Genomic DNA, 21,346 nt, shown 5'->3' with positions numbered 1-21,346 from the left:
CGGGATCCCAGTAATTTCAAACGCCTTTCAGCCCCACCTTCAGGCAGAGGCGCTGAACTTGAAACGTCGCGCTCCTCCCACAGCAGCGCTTTGCAGTAACTTTCCCAACGCCGCTTTCGGCCTTCTATAGGCCGGAAGAGGAGGCCCCGCAGCTGCCTTCGGTTTGCTCTGCCCAGTAGCTTTGGCTTCCCGCGAAGGAGATGTTGCTGGTGGCCGGGTTGAGGCTCCACGCTCCCGGCCTAAAACTGTGGCAGCAAAGCGCCAGAAGATGTAGGGCCCTCCAGCCGGCGAAGAGGTTGGCGACAATCTCCGAGAAGAGCCAACCCTTCACAGTTTCCCATTGCAAACTGCTAACGCCGCTTGGTTCGCCCCAAGCGTTTCCATCCCAATTTTGGCTGGGAGAAAAAAAGCAGGTAAGTGCTGCAGTGAACGGTGCTTCCTTACACGGCGAGGGAGGGCGAAAGTTCCCGTGGAAAGCCTGCGGGTTGTTGCACGTGCGGATCTACAATCAGTGCTGTAATCCGGTGATTTCTCGACCTCCGGAGCTTTAAGATGCGTGCAGGTCCCAGAATTCCTGAGCGATCCATGCTACCTACCTGTGCTCAGCCGAAGAACGCTTGGGATGAAAGGTATCAGGGTATCATAGCCCAGCAGCAGCAGAAAATTCGAAACAAAATCTGAGATGTGTATATATATATATATATTTCCACCAGGTGATAAAAGCAAACGGTTTCGTTTTAATTTGGTAGGAAATAACTTCAAAATGCTTTTGTTGCTGCTTCTTTGAAATCCATGTATAGCAGCAAACATGTTGCATAGAATGGAAATTGCTAATGATTAAGGAGGGACATCTAAAAGGTATGTGTGGTTGCTTTAGTTTGTCATGTTGTCGGCGGCCCAAGATTATATTGCAGAAGATAGGTGGCCATATAAACCTTACACAATAAATATATATGAATCGTGGACAGGGTATCTTAATTTTTCAAGTGGTCTATGCATCACTCACCCAACAAAGGGAAGCATGGTTAGAAGTAGAGCAGCATCTTGCCGATCTCAATCAGGCTCTCAGAATTATTATTTAAATTAGTTGCCAGAAGAAAGCATGTCTGCATATAAATGTTGATATATGAGTAAACTTACTGGAAGAGATATTGATACTGATTATATATGGTATTTGGCCCCTAGGTTCCATTTCTCCGTGCAGTGTCTCTATGTCGCTTTGGTACATCACCCCTGGAGGAACATTCAGAATATGGAAGATTAATTTATTCTGGAACTTTATCAAAAACTGTATTAGGTAAGTGTGTTGGCATTGTTTTTTTGTTTTTTTTTAACTTTTCCGTGAGTGAGAATTCTCCTCATACAGAAATGCATGCAAAGTGTGTTAGCTATAAATTTGTTTATGCATTTAAATATCTTATTTAAGTATGTAGTAGTTTATGTAGTAGTTTAACCCAGGCATTTGTGACTCTTGCTAGAAAGAAGAATGCTAAGATGCTTTCTCTGTTACATATTTCTCCTGCCTAAAACCCAAAAATACTTTTGGATCACCTGGGTGGCTCCTTTTAGTCTATTGGGGAACACAATGGCTGGAAGGTAAAATGCTGGTGGCTGGAAAGAGATAAGAAGTATTTGGGTTTAAACAAGGTTCTCCCCTGCCTTGAAATAAACCTAAGTAAAAAATGGAAATGAATTTCTTGGCATCTTTGTATGATGTAAATATGTTCTAATGTTCTGAGTGTAAGTTGCTATAAAGTTTTCTGCTTTATGTACAACCATCTGAAAAATGAGCAATAGCCAGCTGGGACTCCTCTCCAAAGTATAGCCAAACTACATTGTTATCTCTGGGTTTTTGAGATACTGCCTGGTATCTCATTGCCAATTTGATGCTCTCTTGATTCAAGTAACTACCACTCTCTCGGCCTTTATGGCCATGCTTTTGGAAAATTATGAGAATTCATATCCAGTTATCTGGAGGAACAAATTTCATTAAACTGATAAGGGTTTAACTCTGAGTATAACATAACACTTCTTTAAAACTTACATTACTTTTTGTAAATTTAAAGTAAAGAGAAAACTGAGTTTTCATTTATTGAACTATACCAGTCTGCAGCCCTTTCTCCTAATCATAGCTATTAGGAACTATTTCAAGTTCTTGGTTGTTGGTCAATATGAGAAACGTTGGCCCGCTTAATTGCCTTCCAAAGTCCTTTTTTAACAAAATATTTGTTTCTCATCTGTTCTTTTATGCTTTTATTAAATTTATATGCCAACCATCTCACAATAATATAAAAACATAAAACATTAAGGAACATTAAACATTAAGGCTTAAAGTGTTAAAATTAACCAAGGACTAGATAAAAAGGGACTAATATGTAAATGGAATGGAGATGGAATCTTCTCTGAATCTAGTAACCACCTCCAAAGTGGAAGGCTCAAGTCAGCTTGCAGAGCCAGGTTTGCAGTGCTTTTTGAAGGGCTAAAAGGGTAGGGCCAGACCTCACTATGAGAGCAGCATGTTCAGGGAGCCATGATAGAAAAGGCTTTTCTCCTGGATCCTGCCAGCTGAAATTCTTTGGCCAATGTGGCCTGCACCATACTCCCTCCAGGCCAATCCCACTGGGATGAGACAGTTCTTCAGATAGGCTGGATCCATGCCATAAAGACCTTTAAAGGTGATAATTGGACCCAGAAGCATACTAGCAACTTTTAAAAACATTCTTCATATCAGTGGCATATGTGTTAGATGCCTGGCAGGGCAACAATTAGTAGCAAAAGGGTGGAACTTGATTAAAAAAAGAGGTGCGCTCTTGTAATCCCTCCCACTCCAGTGTTTCTACTCTGGGTGTAGGGTGGGAAAACTAGTCAGGCCCAAGAAATATTGCTTTAGAAATTGCTTGTTTTCCCAGAGAAGGAAATTAGAATGGAAGGGATTACAAAATGTTAAGCAGGCACACCATGGGCAATAAATTGGATTATTTGCATAATATGTTTATAGCTGCGGGTGCATCACATTGCTTTTGATGTGTATTCCTCATTTTGTGCCTGCATATTCTTTTGTAATCTGTCTCCAACAAACATAAATATAATTAGGACCCGGATTGTGGGGGCAATAAGCTGACTTTGTATAAAAAAGAACACCGCTTGGGGGGGGGCAAAAGCCCTACTAAGCAGGTATATACAAAAGTATGAAGGCTATTGCTTAACGCATTGTAAGCCGCCTTGAGTCTCCAGAGAAGGGCGGCATATAAATCGAACCAACCAATCAATCAATCAATCAATCAATCAATCAATAATTAATTTATTAATTTCCTTCCTGTTAATTATCCCAGCATCCAGCCAGGGTGAGCATTCAAAGCTGGGGATTAGTTAGGAGGGAAGCAAAAGTAGAAGGTGTGAAACTGATTAGTCTTGTCAGTTTCAAGCATCTCAAAGCTTGGGAGGGCTTGGGAAAAGGGAAAGTCACATGATTTTCCACTTAGCAACTGTTTCACTTAACAGAACAACTAGTCATAATTGGAATTGCTAAACAAGAACTACCTGTACAACTTTTTCTGGCAGCCATTTCTTTACAGGAGCGATAATAGCTGCAGCAAGTGCCTCTTTTCGGCTTCCCATTCAAACTGCTGCATATTGTTAAATATTTCATTTAGCTCTGTTAACTGAACTATATCAATTCAGAAGCCAATACTACTGAGGAAGATGGCCCTCCCAGCAAATGGATGTAAATGGCTCTTAGTACTGCATAGCTCTTGAATTACTGTCTGAGTGTATACCAATATGTGGTTGGGAGCCAATTTGGACCTCTTAACTATTAACATGTTTTTCTTTTCTTGTAGGAGTGAAAATGTTCTGTTTTACCACCAGCATAATTACTGCTTCCATGTTGTTTGCTATTATACACAAGTATGGCTTAAATTTTGACAAACTCTACTCGGAAATTGCTTTTTATAGTGCCACACTATTCTTCATTTTCCTAACACCACTGCTCTTACATTTATTTACTAGAAGGTATATTATCCGTCTGTACTATAAAGATAAAACGGACACATATACAGCAATTACATACAGTGGCATTTTGAGAGAAAAGAAAACTTTGTTCCATCAGAAAGATGTGACTGTTCCAGACATGAGCAAGATGTTCACAACATTTTATGTGAAAAGAAGAGCAATGCTTGTTAATCCATTCCTTTTTAATTTTGCTCAAGACTACAGCCATCTTATGGGTTATGACAAACCCTTTCAGTTTAGTTTGAAGGACTCAGAAAAATAGAATTATAAAATGTCAAGGTCTTTATATATTACCTGATTTCTGCTTGATGTTCAGAAGTCTCTCACAGAGTCTAGATAACCTAATATTGCTTTTTTTCATCGTTACTTTAGTTTTGTTATTTTAAATATTGATAAACGTGATTAAAAGTGCTTTTACTGGGATGGGCATTTAGTCTGCTGAGCAAAAAGATAGTCTTTTAAGATGTTGCATCTTTGACCCCTCTTTCAAAGTTCGCATTCTGAACAGAGGGGGGTCAAAGAGGTCATCTATGTTAAAATTGAACAGCCCACTCTCAACAGAGGGGGAGGGATACAACACCTCTATCTCCTGTTTACAACACAGTACTTTCAGCAGTTCCAAGAAGATTCCACACCTGTTTCCATTCTGATTCACAGGACCCTGATAGACACCCCCCCCAACTCCCAGAGGGAGTGCTAATAACCAGATGACTGCAAGGAATATAAATCCTTCCATTCCACCCTCCACCCACCCCCATTCAGTCAGAACTGAAGAAGCATCTTGGATGAGAAGCAAAACATCCAAGGGGAGGGGAGGGGACGAAGTCCGTTGCCTGTTGAAAAAGCACTTTTGTGACAATAGCATCTATTTCACAGATGGATCGATACAATCTTCAAAGAATCCTTGCCCACTTCTAAGAACTAGCTCAGTTTTAAGGAGTACATGCTTTTTATTTCTTTATTTTTAAGTGTCTACCTATTGAGATGCTCTTCAGTTTTCCTAAAACTATATTATTGAGGAAGTTTCAATTCACAATTATGGATAACTAAAGAATGGATGAACTTCACTACAATAAAGGAAGCGTTTTTACCACTAGAGGGACCTGAATCACAATACTGTATGACACCTTTAAATGCAAACCTCTCTAATGGAGTGCTCAAAAAGCATGCATTGTTAAATAAATGGAGCCATAATTGGCTTACTAATAAGAAACTACTTAGTGGGGCATACACAATTTTTTTCTTTTAAAATAATGTTCTTAAGGGATACTGTGTTTTTGGATTGTTGCCACATTACTGATTTCAGTAATACTTTTTACGACTTCGTATGAAATATCACAAGAGTTCACTACCTCTGACATAAGTGACGACAGTGGCAAGATTTGTTTCTTTGTAAGACTGACTAATAAAAATAATAAAAAAGTATATCCTTTGAAAGATGGATTTTACAACCTACACAGTCTACATAGTCATATGCCTTCCTTTCTATCTTCCTATCTTCATGCAAAGATAAACTGCCTGCTTCTCTAGTGCAAGGGTCTCCAACCTTGGCAACTTTAAGCTTGAGGACTTCAACTCCCAGAATTCCCTAGCCAGCAAAGCAAAGCTGGCTGGGAAATTCTGGGAGTTGAAGTCCTCCAGGTTTAAAGTTGCCAAGGTTGGAGACCCCCTGCTCTAGTGCACATACAGGTTCTGTGATCTTTGGCTGTACTTAAGGGTAAGAAGGAATACAGTTTGGTGGTAAAGCACAAGTTTTGAATAACAGAAGACCAAATAAATCATGTCTCATCCGGACCGGCTTTGTCTGAAATGGTCGGCAAGTAAAAGGGTAGATTTATCAATCCAGTTTAGTCTTCAAAATGATTTCTATTACATGGAAAGAATGATTACTCTTACTCTGAAGAACATTATGGTTATTCCCAACATTTTTATCTGTTAAGTCATTTACATGCATCTGCATGTATGTCCTGCATCTGCAATACAGCAATATTGTTTGACTATCACTTTCATGAAAAGAAAGGCTGAAGCTCTTTAACAGTAATGTATATATAAGAATAGCTAAAAAGATGGTTGTCTAATTTTTTGGAAAGTGTGACCATAACATTTAAATTTAGACGAGTACAAGTGGTTCTTTGCTTGGCAAACCCTAAACATCAAGTATAATTAATTTTGGGTGCTTCTGAATTGCAATGCATAACTCACTTTTGGCCAATTGGAACTGAGATAACATAGCATCATTTACATATAGGAGGGTTGCAATATACCGATATCTGCTCTTCAGTTTTGGAGAATGGCAAATATGATTATTCATCTTGGATGCTAGACAGTTAACAAATGTGCCATAGCAGCAACCCAAATATACATCTGCTTAATTCTTCTGCTAGCAGGAATTGCCTTGGTGTTACAGCCTTGCATACAAACCTAATCTTAAACTAGAATTTTTGAAAAGTTTATATATAGCATAAGAAAGACTTATCTGTTATCTTAGATAATATTTGTCTATGATAAAATGCTTGTAGATATATCATAATTTATATCATTTCTAGATATAAGATCAAAGTTAATTTTAGCTAACCCCATTATTTTTAGGATCAGAATCTTATTATGTATAAATGTGAACAGGACACAACAGTAATCTACCAAACCAAATTATTCCAACTCTTTTTTTAAACTGGCAGGTTTTGATTAGACTTTGTTTGCTTAATTAAATTGCTATTTCTGAGCATATTAAGGAGGGCCACTATGGGAATAGCTAATTAAACTCTAGGTCAGGTTTGTGTAGTTGGGACTATTCCAGCATATATGTCCCAAAAGAGTCCATTCATGCTTGTGAATGAAGGAAAAGATTGGTCATTACATGAGGATTATGAATCCCAAAATAAAGTTGAATTGAGAAGCCAATATTTCTTGAGGGTCTGCCTCCTAACAGTCATAATCAAATCAAGCTTCGGTGAATATAGTGATTCTCTCTATCCCTCCCTCTCTTTCTCATTTTACACAAATGAGATTCAAAATATATTGTGCGTCTTCTGTAACAATGGGCAAAATGTTAAAAGAGTTTCAGATGATGGTTTCGGTATCATTTAAGATACAACATAGCCCTTCCCCTTTAAAATTCTCGTTTGAGGATGACGAAGCGTAACATTCTTCCTCTTTTTACTGAAAATGAAGTTACTTTGCTGCTGTCAAGATGGTGTTGCGATATCTACAGTTTTTCCAGCTTGTTATTATCATTCTTTCTGTTTATGGCTTAACTGTGGCACCGGAAAAACAACTGCTTTGTACATCTAATGACATTGATATTTTATATTCCTACTGTGGTAAGTAAAGAACCACTATGCTTTTGTTTAGCAGAGTTTGCAAATCCTTTCAGATTAGTTTGTCCCTCCTTCGGCTATATTGTTCTGTTTGTTTAAAATAGCCAGAAAACTGTGTCCTGGATAATCCTTGGAAACAGATCAGAAGAAGGGAGATCATTTTGGGGAGGCTACCATTGAGCCCTTATTCTGGTGAACTAGATTTCTCTGTGCGTTTGCTTTTCACTAACCCAGAACCATTTTGCATACTATTTCTGCTTCCTTTTCTTCTTATATATTTACTAAAAGGCTATGTGTAACTTTAGGTAGAGAGCCAGTTTGGTATAACTTGAAAAGGGAGACAATTTGGTGTAGCCATCAGGCTAGGATGGGTAGGCAAATATGGCCCCTTTATGACCAGTGGACTTCAACTCCCAGAATTCCTGAGCCTCAGGAATTTTGGGAGTTGAAGTCCACAGGTTGTAAAAGGGCCACATTTGCCCACCCCTGGGCTAGGAGGCAGGAGACCCTGAGATTTCCAGTCCTGCCTCAAGCACAAAGCTAGCTGGGTGATTTTGAGCCAAGTTCCTCCATTGCCAAACCACTTCCCCAAAACTTTTCCAGGGACTGGTCCAGGCAAGGCAATTAACACCGTGATTCACACACACAGACAGACACTCACACTCTTACAGACACTTTAAAAAAAAGCCATGTCGTCTTCAGTAAAGTGGAATTCTGGTTTTCCATTTGCCCTATTTTTGCAATAAAGTAACCCTGACAAAACTAGTTTTAGTGTCATGTACCAGTATGGTTTTTACTCTTAATGTGATAACTTGCAATCTAGGATGCACAATTTTAATTAGAAAATAGTACACGTGTGGTGCTTTTTGAGCTGGAAAATCTCTTATGTTTGCAAAACTTTACAACCCATTTAATGCAGTATTTAAAAAGACAAAATTCCATCCTACTTCAAATGTATTTCCAATACTTGGTTCATGGCTAAACTGGTGTCAAATCTTCACCTATAGGCTTGTTGTCTTATGACTGCAGCATCACAGAATGATTTTTAGATTTTAAACAGATATACAAATCTTTTACCCTAAGATGCTCTAATTTCCATTACATTATCATAACATCAATGTAATAACTTCTGTAGAAATTCCTGTCAAGTAGCTGTGAAACACAGAAAGTACAATTCTATTTAGATCTATTCTAGGAGTTGACAGTGTCATGGTAACCTTGAATCCTTCCTATTCAGGAATGAACATTTGTCATCTTCCTAGATTGTGTGTGTGTGTTTATCTATCTATCTATCTATCTATCTATCTATCTATCTATCTATCTATCTAATCATATTGCTGAACTGCCCATGTCTCACAAAGAGGGTCTCTGGGTGATGTACAATTAAAACAAACAATAAATGAAGCAATAAAAATGCTCATTGATTTCCAAAATTAAAGCATAACCCTTGAAAAGTATATAAAGCTTCAGCTGATGTAGAATGTGGCCACACAAGTAATATTGAGTGCCCAAAGAAGGGCACAGGTAATATCTTTGCTCCATGAACTACAGTATCTTCAATATCTGGCAAGAATTTTAGTTTTGGTTTTCAGGTCTCCAAAGGATCCTCGGACCACACTTTAGAAAACATGGTTCTACTACCGTGATGGCAAACCTATGGCACACGTGCCGGAAGTGGCATGCAGAGCCATTTTTCCGGTCATGCGAGCTGTCATCCAACTCACTTGCAGCTGTGCATGCACATGCACCCCAGCTGCTGTTCGGGCCTCCGGTGTGCATGCATGCAATTCACGGGACCCAGCTGGTCTTCAGAGCTCTCCTGCACATGTGAGCACGTTTGCACATACTGGTGCGCAGCACATGCATGCGCAGATGGCATTCTTGGTAGGGGAGCAAAAATAGAATAATCCACAAATAACATGGCCCCAAAGATGAGAAACAAGCAAATTTGAAAGTTCTAAATCGAATACTATGTCTACATAATCCCTGTTGCAAACTCAGCTGCTTTGATTAGCTACAGATGTAGAAGAACTCTGGGATGCGGTGGCTCAGTAACTAAGATGCTGAGCTTGTCGATCAAAAGGTCGGCAGTTCAGCAGTTCGAATCCCTAGTGCTGCGTAATGGGGTGAGCTCCTGTTACTTGTCCCAGCTTCTGCCAACCCAGCAGTTCGAAAGCACGTAAAAAATGCAAGTAGAAAAATAGGGACCACCGTTGGTGGGAACGGAATGCCTTGCATTTAGTCAAAGATTCATGTCATTTTTTAATGATTTTTTTTTTACTTTATTAAATTTGCTTGCCTCTCAGGTTCTGGAAGAGATAACTTCTTATTTTCAGTGGAGCCATGTTTGTTACGGGATCGTTCAAATTGGCAGGGTACTATTTTCTGGATTCCAAGTGAGTTTACTGCCTATGTCAGACCACACCAGGGCAAATGACTGTGGGGTATTGTAGCCTCTGTAAATTTGAAATGGATTGTATGCAGCTTTTGGGGAGGGGGGGGTCTGTCATAAGTTTGGTCATTAATTGACTGGTGATATTTTGAGACTACCTGTACACTAATTACTCCAGGAGAACTGACTTTCAGTATTCAATAGCTGTTATTGGAAAGCACGAGAGAGAGTTAAGACTGACAGCGTTTTTTAATAAAAATTTGAAGTACTGCAAAGTTAACATTCATATAACTCGCTGCTATGTCTCTATTATCACAGCAGTCCATATTCATTTCTGAATATGTTTTTTGAATGACCCTAGCAGTTAGATACACACCCAATGCTCAACATATTTCATGGTAACCATAAATAACAATAGAAAAGAATATCTGTAGCTCAGGTATGTGAAGTCCTTAGTGCTCTCAGAATGTGGTTGTTTGCTTGCAGGTATTTCACTATAAGTAACATCAGTACTAGTGAATGTGGGGTTTGCTCCCTGTTTATATACTTACATAGGCAACTTACTATAAATACAATAAAGCAATCATAGATTACTCACAGAACAATGAGCAGTTAAAGTGATAAGATATTGATAAAAATGATTGCTACCACTCTTGTGTGCCATACAATTGGTTTTAGTGAAAATGCAGTCTATTAAGGGTAAGCACTTGTACAAAATACTTAATTGATATGTGAAAGTCATGGAAGTGCAAGGAAGTACTCTTTTGCTCATCTTTCTGTGTTATTCATATTATCAGCACACATCTCATATACCTAAGGATTGCTGGAGTATTAGCAATCAAAGCAACCTTCTGCTTGTTCTTTCATATTCATTAATATTTTTGGACAGCAATTTCTCCTAAATGGGAAAAATTGGCTCAAGCCTTTCACTGTACACACTGAAGTCCTGTTCAATTTAATGGGCTGATTCCACAGTCAATGACTTGAGTTTACATTCTGTACTGCTGAGCCATCAATTTCTTTGATTTTTTTTCTTAGACTATAATGTGAACCTGTTCATTGCAATTTGTAATGCATAAGTCATGGATTAGTAGTTTGTAAATCAAGAGAGAGACAGGGTATTCTGTTGAAAATGATGTTAGGGATAATGTAACACATCTGGAAGCAAATGTTTGAGTTAGAGAGCAAGAGAGAATCTTTAAACCAGAGAAACAAATTTAATTCTTTCTCATGCTAAGTGTGTATATTATATTTTTTTTCCTCCACTTTTGGTATGTAAAAAATTACTAAGCAATCAATTCACTTCTCAGTTTGGTGGAAGGTCTCTGATTAGTTCCAAATTTCGTTGCAAGAATGATAATGTATAATCTGACAAATGATAAAGAATGATGAAGTATTTATCATTCCTCTGGCTTTGTTGTCACCATTTATAAATGTCTGTATAAATATGTTTTCAATTGATGCCGTCATCTGGGACACAAAATGTTTTGTGAAATCCCATGGATTTAAAAAGAATTTTAAAAGGATCAAATTTTCACTCTCTTTCTCATATACATATAACAAATATGTTACAGGCCTATATTATATAACTGCATAAAGACATTATCAATAATCTTTTTGTAACATATTTCTGCAGAGGCTGATTTGACAGTTGTCAATGCACGCATACAGTTGTCGAATGGGCCTTCCAAAGCCTTCAAATGGGAGAGTACTATTTGTCATGGTATGGATGATGACTATTCATTTTGTGGAACTCTGAAAGGAGGTAAGTATGAATATGCAGTCTATCAGACCTATGAAATTTGTTCTGATTCTTGTATTCTATTTATCCAGACTTCCAATATATCCTTTTATGAAGAAAGCAACAGAAAAGAACATACTGAGTGTTAATAAACTTCATGTTTTCTAAAATTTATGAAGTAGATTGTGTTCACAAAAATGCATACTATTAGTTGGTGGTTCTCAGGATCAAACAGATAAAATTATAGTATAAAATTGTGTCTGAATTTCTTACAAAATAATTATGGTCCATTATTAGCAAGGTAAAAGAAAAAAAGGAAAATGAAGAAACAATGATCAAATACAGCAAAAACAATGCAATAGTAACCCCCCACTAAAAATACAGACCTAAAAAAACAGAATAAGGGAAGAAATGAATAAAACACAATGAAAATATAAAACATAATATAAAAGAGAAATCCAATCAACTATAAGAGTGAAAATACTTCACTGAAGTATTTGGTTATCATCCTCGATTGAAATATCTTACACAAATTGCTCTAAATAAAATCTTAGCATTTCTATTGTTGATGACAGGCTTCTGATCTATGATAAATAGACTCCTTAAAAAAAGAGTCAAGTTATTAAAGTATGGTAAGGTGTGTCTGCTCATAAACTGATGTAAAAAGCACAGCAGAAAAATGCATAAGAAAATATATCAGGTTTATCTTGATCTCAAGGACGTCATCTATTGGTGAATAGAATTGTATCATACCACCACTGTTTTATGAATTTGTTTGGTATTTTTCTTTACTTGTGATTTGATACTATAAGATAGGACTTTAGTGTCTTTTAAAATCTTACTTTTAGAACTATATTACTTTGCAGGCAAATATAAATAACTAATACAAATAATGCATCTTCAGATAGTCTCCCTACTCTTCTCCTGGCATGACTGCTGGGAAAAGATTATAATTCAGTAAATCACTTTATTACCCTAATTATTCTCATCCAAGATTAGCTACTTCCCTCTCTGAAAAATAATACTTCTTCAAAGGTCAAGGTATCTGTGCAAAGAGAAGCAAATGTGCAGAATCTATTATGTAAACCGAAAGAACAGAAGCATCCCTTATGTCCTGAGAAGGAAATTTGGGATGATTCACTGGGGTATAAGAGGGAAGGAAGGACAACCTCAAGCAGATTTTCCACATTCTGTAACTGTAGTCTACTTACATCAATAAAGTTTAGTTCTAGTCTTCCTGTAGTTTCCTGGTTGAGTCTACCTTGTAGGGCTGACAGTCTTATCTATTGTTATGTGTATAGCTGTAACTACCGGTAAATTCCCTTTAGATTTCATCAGAGACTTTGGGTAAATTTAACTGCCAATCTTTCCTGAATGCTAATCTTTGGATCTTTTTCTCCTGTGGGAATTCTGCATAGAGTGGGCTGTTTCTTGAAGCCTAGCCTTTTTCTGTTTTGGGAGATCTTTAGTGCTCTTTCATCCATCTGAGAATTAATTTCTCTTCAGCAGTTCAACATTGTCAAAAGTGTATTTTGTTTGTCAGCCAACCTTTTGTTCAATCGTAGCTTCTTTCCCATTTCAGCTTCCTCCACTCTGTTGTAAGAGAGATTCTCTCTGTGTATAAAAGTTTGTTTCCTTCCCAGTGTTTTTCTCAGACCCCCAGCTTGTTACCGACAAGTATAACTTGTATGTCTGAGAGTTCACATGCTAGGATGGCAACCAGCGTTTACCTGATCTGTTCTGTAGTATTGATAAATTTATCGACTCATTCAGCAACTTTTCAAACTTCTGAAGGCGCTGAATAAGTGCTACTTACAACCAGTTGTCACTGTTCCGAATCACCGGTACCAAGAAACAGCAAGAAAAAGGGTCAATTAATTGCTTTTAATCTTGGAAGGCCTGAAACATGGGCACATAGCAGTGGTGGGTTGCTCCCGGTTCTGTCTGGTTCTTATGAAAGTGTCAGGAGGCTCTGCCCACCTGTATGGACATCATAATGGACAATCTGTGCATGTGCAGAAGCTTCTGTGCATGCACAGAACTGCACATGCATGCGTGCGCTCCCGTTGCAAACCGATAGTAAAGGTAAGTAGAACCCTGGCACATAGCAACCAAAAAAAAGGCAGCACTAACCGTTGCTGCTTTCCTGCCAATTTAGCCCCCACCCCCCGTGCGTGCCTACCCCACCCATGCAACTGCTGCACTTCTCGAAAGGCCTGGAATCTTCTGTTGGGCCTATTTCTTTCTTCTGCTGTCGGCCTGCTCTCCAGCTGTGTGCTCCACTCCCCAGCTGATCGTCAGCTGGCTCTTTCTTCTCCATCAGCCTCCCATGCTGCTACTGCTTTTTCAATGTCCCTGCAAGCCTACCCCCCCCCCCCAATGGCAACCCCGAGATGGTCCGCCGGAGGCTCGGTTGACACCAGTCTTCAAAATCTCAGCTTTACAGTATACTTGCAGTCACGTAATTGCCATTTGTGACCTTTTGTGCCAGCTTCCTACAAACAAACTCAATAGGGAAGCCAGCAAGAGTTTGCAATGGCAACCACATGACAGCCTCATTTAATGACCATGATGATTTGCTTAATGTTGACAACTAGGAAATGCCTAGTTTTCTGCCATCACTAAGTACTGCTCACGTGACATTGTGTTTTACAATCACATCAGTTAGTGACAGAAATTCCAGCGCCAACTGTTGTTGCAAACTGAAGACTATCTATATATATATCACAATAAACATTCCACAAGACTGCTATATTTTGACTAGAAATCTTTATTTTAACTAAACAATTCTTAATACCTTTAGTAATAGGAAATTATTATTACTATTATTGTTACCGCTGGTATGGTTGTTGTGGGTCAGACCCCAAAGAAATTAAGCACCAAGGAAGAACCTAGGATTCTTATAATTAAGAAAGATGTATTAAAGTGACCCTGATAGTTACAGCATCAGAAAACATACCTGGATCTGAGTTGTGGCAAGGTTAGTAGTCCATAGACATGTCTCATACAGATTTGCCATGTGGCATCATGCTTTATGACCTTGACACTTAATGATAGCAATCCTGGTCCCTACTGCCATTGAAATCTGAGGATGTGAAAACGCAATTACAATCTGATTATTAAATCACATGCTTCACCTAAGCCATAGGTCTGCTTTTCACAGACGTTGCTGCTAGATTATATAATTTTAAAGTGGTAGAAATTGGGAAATTGGGTACAATCAAATTATAGTTTGGCATGGGACAGAAAAGAGAAGTCACTAAATTGTTGAAAGTTAATCATATTAATTTTAATGTAATAGGTTTATGATAAGTACAAGTAGTCCTCAACTTATACACATTTGTTTAGTGACCATTTGAAGTTACAACAGCACTGACTTATAATTGTTTTTCACACCTACAATAGTTGCAGCATCCCTATGGTCACCAGATCAAAATTCAGATGCTTGGCAACTGGATTGCTTTTATGATGGTTGCATTGTCCCAGGGTCATGTGATCAGGTTTTTCCAACCTTCTGACAAGCAAAGTCAATTTTGTTGTCAATTGTTAAGTGAATCAAGAAAATTCACTTGTGTTGAATTCAACTGTGTTACTAATTTAACAACTGCAGTGATTCACTTAACAATTGTGGCAAGAAAGATCATAGAATGGGGCAAAGCTCTCTTAACAACTGTCTTACTTAGCAGTAGAAATTTTGGGCTCAGTTGTGGTTGTAAGTCGATGATTAACTGTAACATTTTCATTTAAATAAAATCACATTGAGGTTGTGTTTCTAGGACCCTCTCACTTTTGGGATTCTGAGCCCTGGCAATGACCACCCAAAAGTTGTGTACTCCTGCCTAGGAGGTGGTATAGACATCACACAAAAGCTGCAATAATGTTACGTGTGTCATTACATCATCATGCAGATTATACAATTTTTCAGTATTTGTGTGATTGTATCATGATGCATCTGGCATCACTTTTCCACAGGGGTGCAGCAACTAATATAACATTCCATTTGAATGCTCTTGCATGGTTAAAGCATTGGCAGTCAATTTTTTGTCTTTTATCCCTTGTCATTTGCAATAATTTGTCCAATTATTATGCCTCTAAATTTATTTTTGATACGCCACCTACAGTATGTAAAATGCGGAAAAATAACAGACTAACTTTTATTTGTGCAAACTCTTCATCACTGTTTATTTTGTGCAGAAACAATCAACACAACTGTGAAAATCAGTGGATCAGGGTCAAAATATCTGCAGCTTTTAAAGGTATAAACTTCAGATAACTTGACACTACAGGCAATCGTTGCTTCAAAATATTTAAAAAATATCTTTCTAGAGTTGGTAATTAATTTTTTTTCCTCTTTGTTATAGGGGGAATACATTGTAATTTTGGAAATATTCACAGGTCTCAAGGAGTTGGTAACTTGTGTGAATTACACATTGTTCCTTAAGTAGGGATTATTTTGGAGAGAAGGCTTTGGTAAATCCTCATAGCATCTGATCCTTGAAATTGTGGAATTGTACCATCAATATAATTAGCCAAAAACAAATGTAAGATGAAGACAAATATTCATTATATATGAGGCAAGGTGAAACTTTAATAAAGTGTGCTGCTTGACAAAACTGCAAAACAACCAGTCTATTAAAACTACTTCACAAAGCCATGTTGTTCTTTTGCTCCCAAGAATGAAGTAAATTGATTTGACTTCCTCTGCTTCAGAGTCCTTCCAGACCTCAAAGTTTGCATTGGGAGGACAGTGAGGGAAGCCTGTGTACCAAGGGACATTATGGGCCATTGTGAAGAACAAGTGGTGTTTTTTTCCTTAATGTACAGAAAACACAGTCCTAACCTAGCCTCTGAATTAAACCATCCATGTTGGTAGCCATCACATCAAAAAGATACACTCATGGACATAAAGTTGCAATTAGAAATGTAAGGAGAATAAAGTTATGAATATTAACTACCCTTCCTGGCTATGTATTAGGATTTCTACTTTTTTATTCTTGTCTATAAAATGTTTTGTTTTGGTATTTCACTCTGTTGGCCCAATAGTGGGAAAGGGCATAATTTGTAACACTGCAAAATTTGCTTACCAGAAGCAACTTAAAGCAAACCCCACTCAAAAATGGAAGGGAAAATACTTTCAGTGGCTATTTGTTTCTAAAAGAGCTTTAACCTTCAAGCGTGAGAGATTTTTGAAGATGTCAAGATGCTCTCTGAATCTGCAATGTTTGCAATAATGTCTGCAGGTAAGTAAGTGGCCTTAGTAAGGCCACACCAGCTTTATTTATTTATTTATTTATTTATTTATTTATTTATTTATTTATTTATTTATTTATTTATTTATTTATTTATTTATTTATTTATTTATTTATTTATTTATTTATTTATTTATTTATTTATTTATTTATTTATTTATTTATTTATTTATTTGTCATATTTCTATGCCGCCTACTCTCCGAGGACTCTGGGCAGCTTACACCAAAGACAGTATACTAAATAGCATATTGCCCCCTAACAATCTGGGTCCTCATTTTACCCACCTCAGAAGGATGGAAGGCTGAGTCAACCTTGAGCCAGTGAGATTTGATCCGCTGATCTGCTGAACTAGCAGTCAGCTGAAGTAGCTGCAGTACTGCACTCTAACCACTGCACCACCTCGGCTCTTTTTGGTTACCAAACTATAAATAGATGTTGAGTTTCTAGAAAGAGTGCAGAGAAGAACAACAAAGATGATTAGGGGCCTAGAGGTTAAAACATATGAAGAACAGTTGCAAGAACTGGGCATGGCTAGTCTAGTGAAAAGAAGGACAAAGGGTGACATGATAGTAGTATTCCAATATTTGAGGGGCTGTCACAGAGAGGAGGGGGGCAACCTATTTTCCAAGGCACCCAAAGGCCAGACAAGGAACAATGGATGAAAACTGATTAAGGAGAGATTCAACCTAGAAATAAGGAGAAATTTTCTGACAATGGGACCAATCAACCAATGGAACAGCTTGCCCTCAGAAGTTGTGGGTGCTTCATCGTTGGAGGCTTTCAAGAAGAGACTGGACACTCATCAGAAATGATATAGGGTCTCCTGCTTGAGCAGGGGGTTGGACTAGATGTCCTGCAAGATTCCTTACAATTCTGTTTTTATTCTGTTATTCAGGTGGAGTAGGGATCAAAAAAGTCATCATGGCAGATATGGCTGCAAGATGAAGACCGTTTTAACATTTTGGCCAGACCCATTATCCAACAATTGCTCCTGAATATTTGCAAAAGATAATAGCAAAACTGGAGAGGAGTGAGGGAAGGAGATACAGTGGGGAGAACTTTCACTGAGAGAAACCTTAAATTATTTCAGGAAACGTGAAGTGGCCTGCAGTCAAATATAAAGTCAGGCTTAAAGTCATTTGAGGCTAACATAACATTATCTGATGAAATACTTTTAAATGTGGGACAGATGGTGGGCCAGGCAGTGGATTTCAGATGATCTAAAAGCAGCAATAACTTGATATTTGCAAGAACAGACTGAGCTTCTCAAAACTAAAATGAACATCCACAGAATGAACTCACTGGTAGGAGGATGAGCTGTCTGTTATTGGAGAAAATCCACTGAATCAGAGAATCGGGTATTGTGAGGATTTATATCATTTGTGTGATGGTGTCACAACAAAGGTTGTAAATGAATGCAAATACTGTAATTTATCTGCAGAATAACATCATTATGCAAATGAGATAAATCACAGCAGAAATTGAGTCCACACTATGTTAAGCACATTGCTTCATTACTGCCTTAAAAAAAATTAAAACCCTATTTGCAGTTTGGATTTTAAAACATTTTGAGATTCACTTTTCTGTTGCGTTTGTGAGCTACTACATTTAGATTAAATACTGTATACCACATCTGACACTAGTTACTCTCTTAATGTTCTCACAAGATTGCAACAAAGCTAAAATGACTTACTAGTTAGGGGCATAAGCAGCTCCAGGGGTGGGCTTCAAAAATTTTAGCAAGAGGTTCTCTGCCTGGTTGCTGGGTGGGCGTGGCCTAGTCAGGCTCCTGCACCACGGCATGGGGGAGCCTTTTTGCCTTCCCTGGGCTCCAGAGCTTTCCTCGAGCCTCCAGGAGGGCAAAAATGGCCTCTCCAGGCTCTGGAGGCCCTCTGGAAGCTGGAAATGGGCCCATTTCCAGCCTTCCCGAACTTCCAGTAGGCCTGTTTTTTGCCCTCCCTGAGCCTCTGCGTGCACCCTGCACTTACCTGCATCCAAAACAGGCCATGTGGGGATTCCTGGGAGGGGCGGATGGGCAGGTCCAGGAGTGGGATTTGGGGGTTCTCCGAACTGCACAGAATCTTAGCTTGAGGTTCTCCTGAACCCCTGCAACCCCCAGTAGCCCACCCATGAGCAGCTCCCTCAAAAGATTTTTTCCCCCTGGGGCTGCCTGGGGGATGGAATGGTGGACTGAAGATGTCTCCACAAAAGTGGAGCTGATAGCTTCAGCAAAGAATAAAGAACCTGTGAATAGACTGACTGTTCAGAACCTGTTCAGTCAAGGAAAGAATGGGAGATTATCTATATATACTCCAGATAGCTCTTCCTCATGAGGAAACCACCAGACAGTGAACTTGATATGATAGAAATAACCATCTTGCTTGCAAACACATTTGGTGCCTTTTAAAGGACACTAAATTCCCTAATCTAACTTTATAATCATTTTCAGGAATTATTAAATGGTATTTTTAAGCTGTTCAGAATAAGAAGTTTGAAAATGCCAGGTAAGTTTGCTTTCAATCTTAAATGAAAGAAAAATTTAATTGTAAGCTTAAGAATTTAAAGAATTTGAAATAAAATAAATAAATAAATAAGGTTTTGATCTTACAAAGCTATAAATGGACTAACGCAGGGGTCCCCAACCCCCAGACGAGTATGTGCGCAGCTCCACTTGTGTGAGTGGTGAGTGCTTGCATGAAAAGCTTGATTTGAGCTTGTAACAGGTGCTTACACACAAAGCTCCATTTGCACTTGTGACAGCCCCATGCGCCTGCTGCTTGTGCAAATGAAGTTGCGTACACAACAGTGGTGGGTTGCTCCCGGTTCGTAAGAACCGGTAGTAAAAATTTGTAGTAGTTCGGAGAACCGATAATAACATTGGCTGGCCACGCCCCCGAACCGGTCCCTGGCCCGGTCGCCGGTCACCCCGCCCACCTCATCAGAGGCTTTTTTAAAAAACTTTTAAAAGCATTTTTTCTACAACCTCTTCGGCCAAAAAAATGCTTTTAAAAGTAAAAAAAAAAGCCTCTGATGATTGTGCGGCTCAGCTGGGATCGTCAGAGGCTTCTGAAAGCATTTTTTTCTGCAACCTCTTCAGCCAAAGAGATTGTATTTAAAAAATGTCTTTAAAAGCCTCTGGCAATCCCAGTTGAGTTGCCTGATTGTCAGAGGCTTCTAAAAGCATTTTTTCCTGCAACCTCTTAAGGTTGTAGAAAAAATGCTTTTAAAAATAATAATAAAAAAAAAGTTGGCCATGCCCACCCAGTCACATTACCCCCAAGCCACGCCCACAAAATAAGCCGTGCCCACAGAACAGGTAGTAAAAAAATTTAGAACCCACCCCTGGTGCACAAGGATGCACGTCTGCCACTTGCATGGAACAATTCCCTCTCCCTCTCCCCGCCAGTCTGCCAAGTCGGAAAGGTTGGGGACTGCTAGATTAAGGTACTAGATAAATTTAGAATATAGAAACTTTTTACTAAAAAAAAATGAAATTAATTATAAAGAACAAATTATTTTTATAGAAAACAAATACAGTATGTTTTGTTTTTTGCAAAACATAGCAAAGCTAAATAATGTTATGATTTTAAAAATTAGACACTAGAGGGGGTTCAAGATTCTAGGCAGAGGAAAAAAACACTAGCCTACATTTTGAATTAATTAATGGGATCTACAAAATAATGCAAAACATTATAACACTGAAAATAGTACCGGAGACATTTGAAGAACTGAATCAAAAATAAATAGCCACAATATCAACAGTGGCAGTCATGATGTCTGCTTCTATGAATAGTTATGTTCAAAAGATGTTACTGAAGAAATAAAGATATGAAACAAATTTTGTCTGATAAGATAGAGATGGTATTGAAATCTGAATTTCAAGTGACAGGGCAAAATAATGACATGGAAAAGGATGTCTCTAAATATACAAAAGAAACTGATGTTTTAAAAATCAAAAGAGAAACACAAATGATTAAGAAAGTGAGCTAGTTAATTTTTTAAATGGAATTACGGAAGAGGCTTGTAAAAGACTTGAAGAACTCTGCAATGGGATAAAGAAGAAATGAATAAAAATCAAATCCTAGGGCAATATTTGAATGAACTAAAGATTAAGAAGGAATATAAAGTTGATTATCTGATCAAGATTAAAACAAGATATGTTGTTACTTCAGGCAACCCTTTATGGACTTTCTGCTGTAAAGATTGTATTTTATGGATTTACCTGTAGATAAGAGATGGGATATGGGATGAGGAAATCATTGTTTTAACCTTAGAAGGGATAAGGAGTCATTAAATTTGTTGATATTTGTTGTGATGAATGTTGGATATGCTTTAAATATTTGTTCTTTATTATATTCTTATTTTTCTCTGTTTTTATCCTTTTTCTTGCACTTTCTACTCTTTCTCTATGTTTAATTTGTATGAGATTATACTATTATAATCAAGGATATTAATAGAAATTATGTGTCTAAAATTGTTTTACCTGATTCCTCCACCTCACAGCTGCAAGCAACATTTCTAATTGTGTCTTGCACACACCTTTTATCTGGCTATTGGATGGATAAATCCCTGTCTTGCACAGGGCTTAAGGAATTTTTTTTTTTTTAAAAAGACATAATTTTCAAGATGCTCTGG

At 38.0% G+C, this 21,346-nt stretch overlaps 2 protein-coding genes across 2 annotated transcripts; both read left to right on the top strand.

The window, feature by feature from the left end:
* Positions 1 to 121: 121 nt before the first annotated feature.
* TMEM70 (transmembrane protein 70) lies at positions 122 to 5,415 on the top strand. The gene is made up of 3 exons (XM_070940488.1): positions 122 to 413; positions 1,186 to 1,297; positions 3,840 to 5,415. The coding sequence occupies exons 1-3, from the start codon at positions 201 to 203 to the stop codon at positions 4,271 to 4,273; spliced, it is 759 nt and encodes a 252-aa protein (XP_070796589.1). The 5' UTR covers positions 122 to 200; the 3' UTR covers positions 4,274 to 5,415.
* A 1,786-nt stretch (positions 5,416 to 7,201) lies between these two features.
* Positions 7,202 to 16,377, top strand: LY96 (lymphocyte antigen 96). Its single transcript, XM_070940489.1, has 5 exons — positions 7,202 to 7,331; positions 9,635 to 9,724; positions 11,357 to 11,485; positions 15,656 to 15,717; positions 15,823 to 16,377. The coding sequence occupies exons 1-5, from the start codon at positions 7,202 to 7,204 to the stop codon at positions 15,904 to 15,906; spliced, it is 495 nt and encodes a 164-aa protein (XP_070796590.1). The 3' UTR covers positions 15,907 to 16,377.
* The last annotated feature ends 4,969 nt before the right edge of the window (positions 16,378 to 21,346 follow it).

Source organism: Pituophis catenifer, unplaced genomic scaffold (genome assembly GCF_029215685.1).
Source record: "Pituophis catenifer annectens isolate HBS135680 unplaced genomic scaffold, rPitCat1.0.hap2 SCAF_3, whole genome shotgun sequence".
In the NCBI taxonomy this organism is placed as follows: Eukaryota; Metazoa; Chordata; class Lepidosauria; order Squamata; family Colubridae; genus Pituophis; species Pituophis catenifer.
The sequence above is the reverse complement of the archived record's forward strand: the minus strand, read 5'-3'. Positions and strand labels throughout refer to the sequence as shown.

What these genes read in the sequence shown, in the direction of transcription:
- LY96 (XM_070940489.1), top strand. Translation starts at nt 7,202, where the DNA reads ATGGTGTTGCGATATCTACAGTTTTTCCAGCTTGTTATTATCATTCTT. An exon ending in TATTTTATATTCCTACTGTG is followed by an intron (nt 7,332 to 9,634) that starts GTAAGTAAAGAA and finishes CTTGCCTCTCAG; the next exon opens with GTTCTGGAAGAGATAACTTC. An exon ending in TTGTGGAACTCTGAAAGGAG is followed by an intron (nt 11,486 to 15,655) that starts GTAAGTATGAAT and finishes TATTTTGTGCAG; the next exon opens with AAACAATCAACACAACTGTG.
- TMEM70 (XM_070940488.1), top strand. Translation starts at nt 201, where the DNA reads ATGTTGCTGGTGGCCGGGTTGAGGCTCCACGCTCCCGGCCTAAAACTG. An exon ending in GGCTGGGAGAAAAAAAGCAG is followed by an intron (nt 414 to 1,185) that starts GTAAGTGCTGCA and finishes TTTGGCCCCTAG; the next exon opens with GTTCCATTTCTCCGTGCAGT. An exon ending in TTTATCAAAAACTGTATTAG is followed by an intron (nt 1,298 to 3,839) that starts GTAAGTGTGTTG and finishes CTTTTCTTGTAG; the next exon opens with GAGTGAAAATGTTCTGTTTT.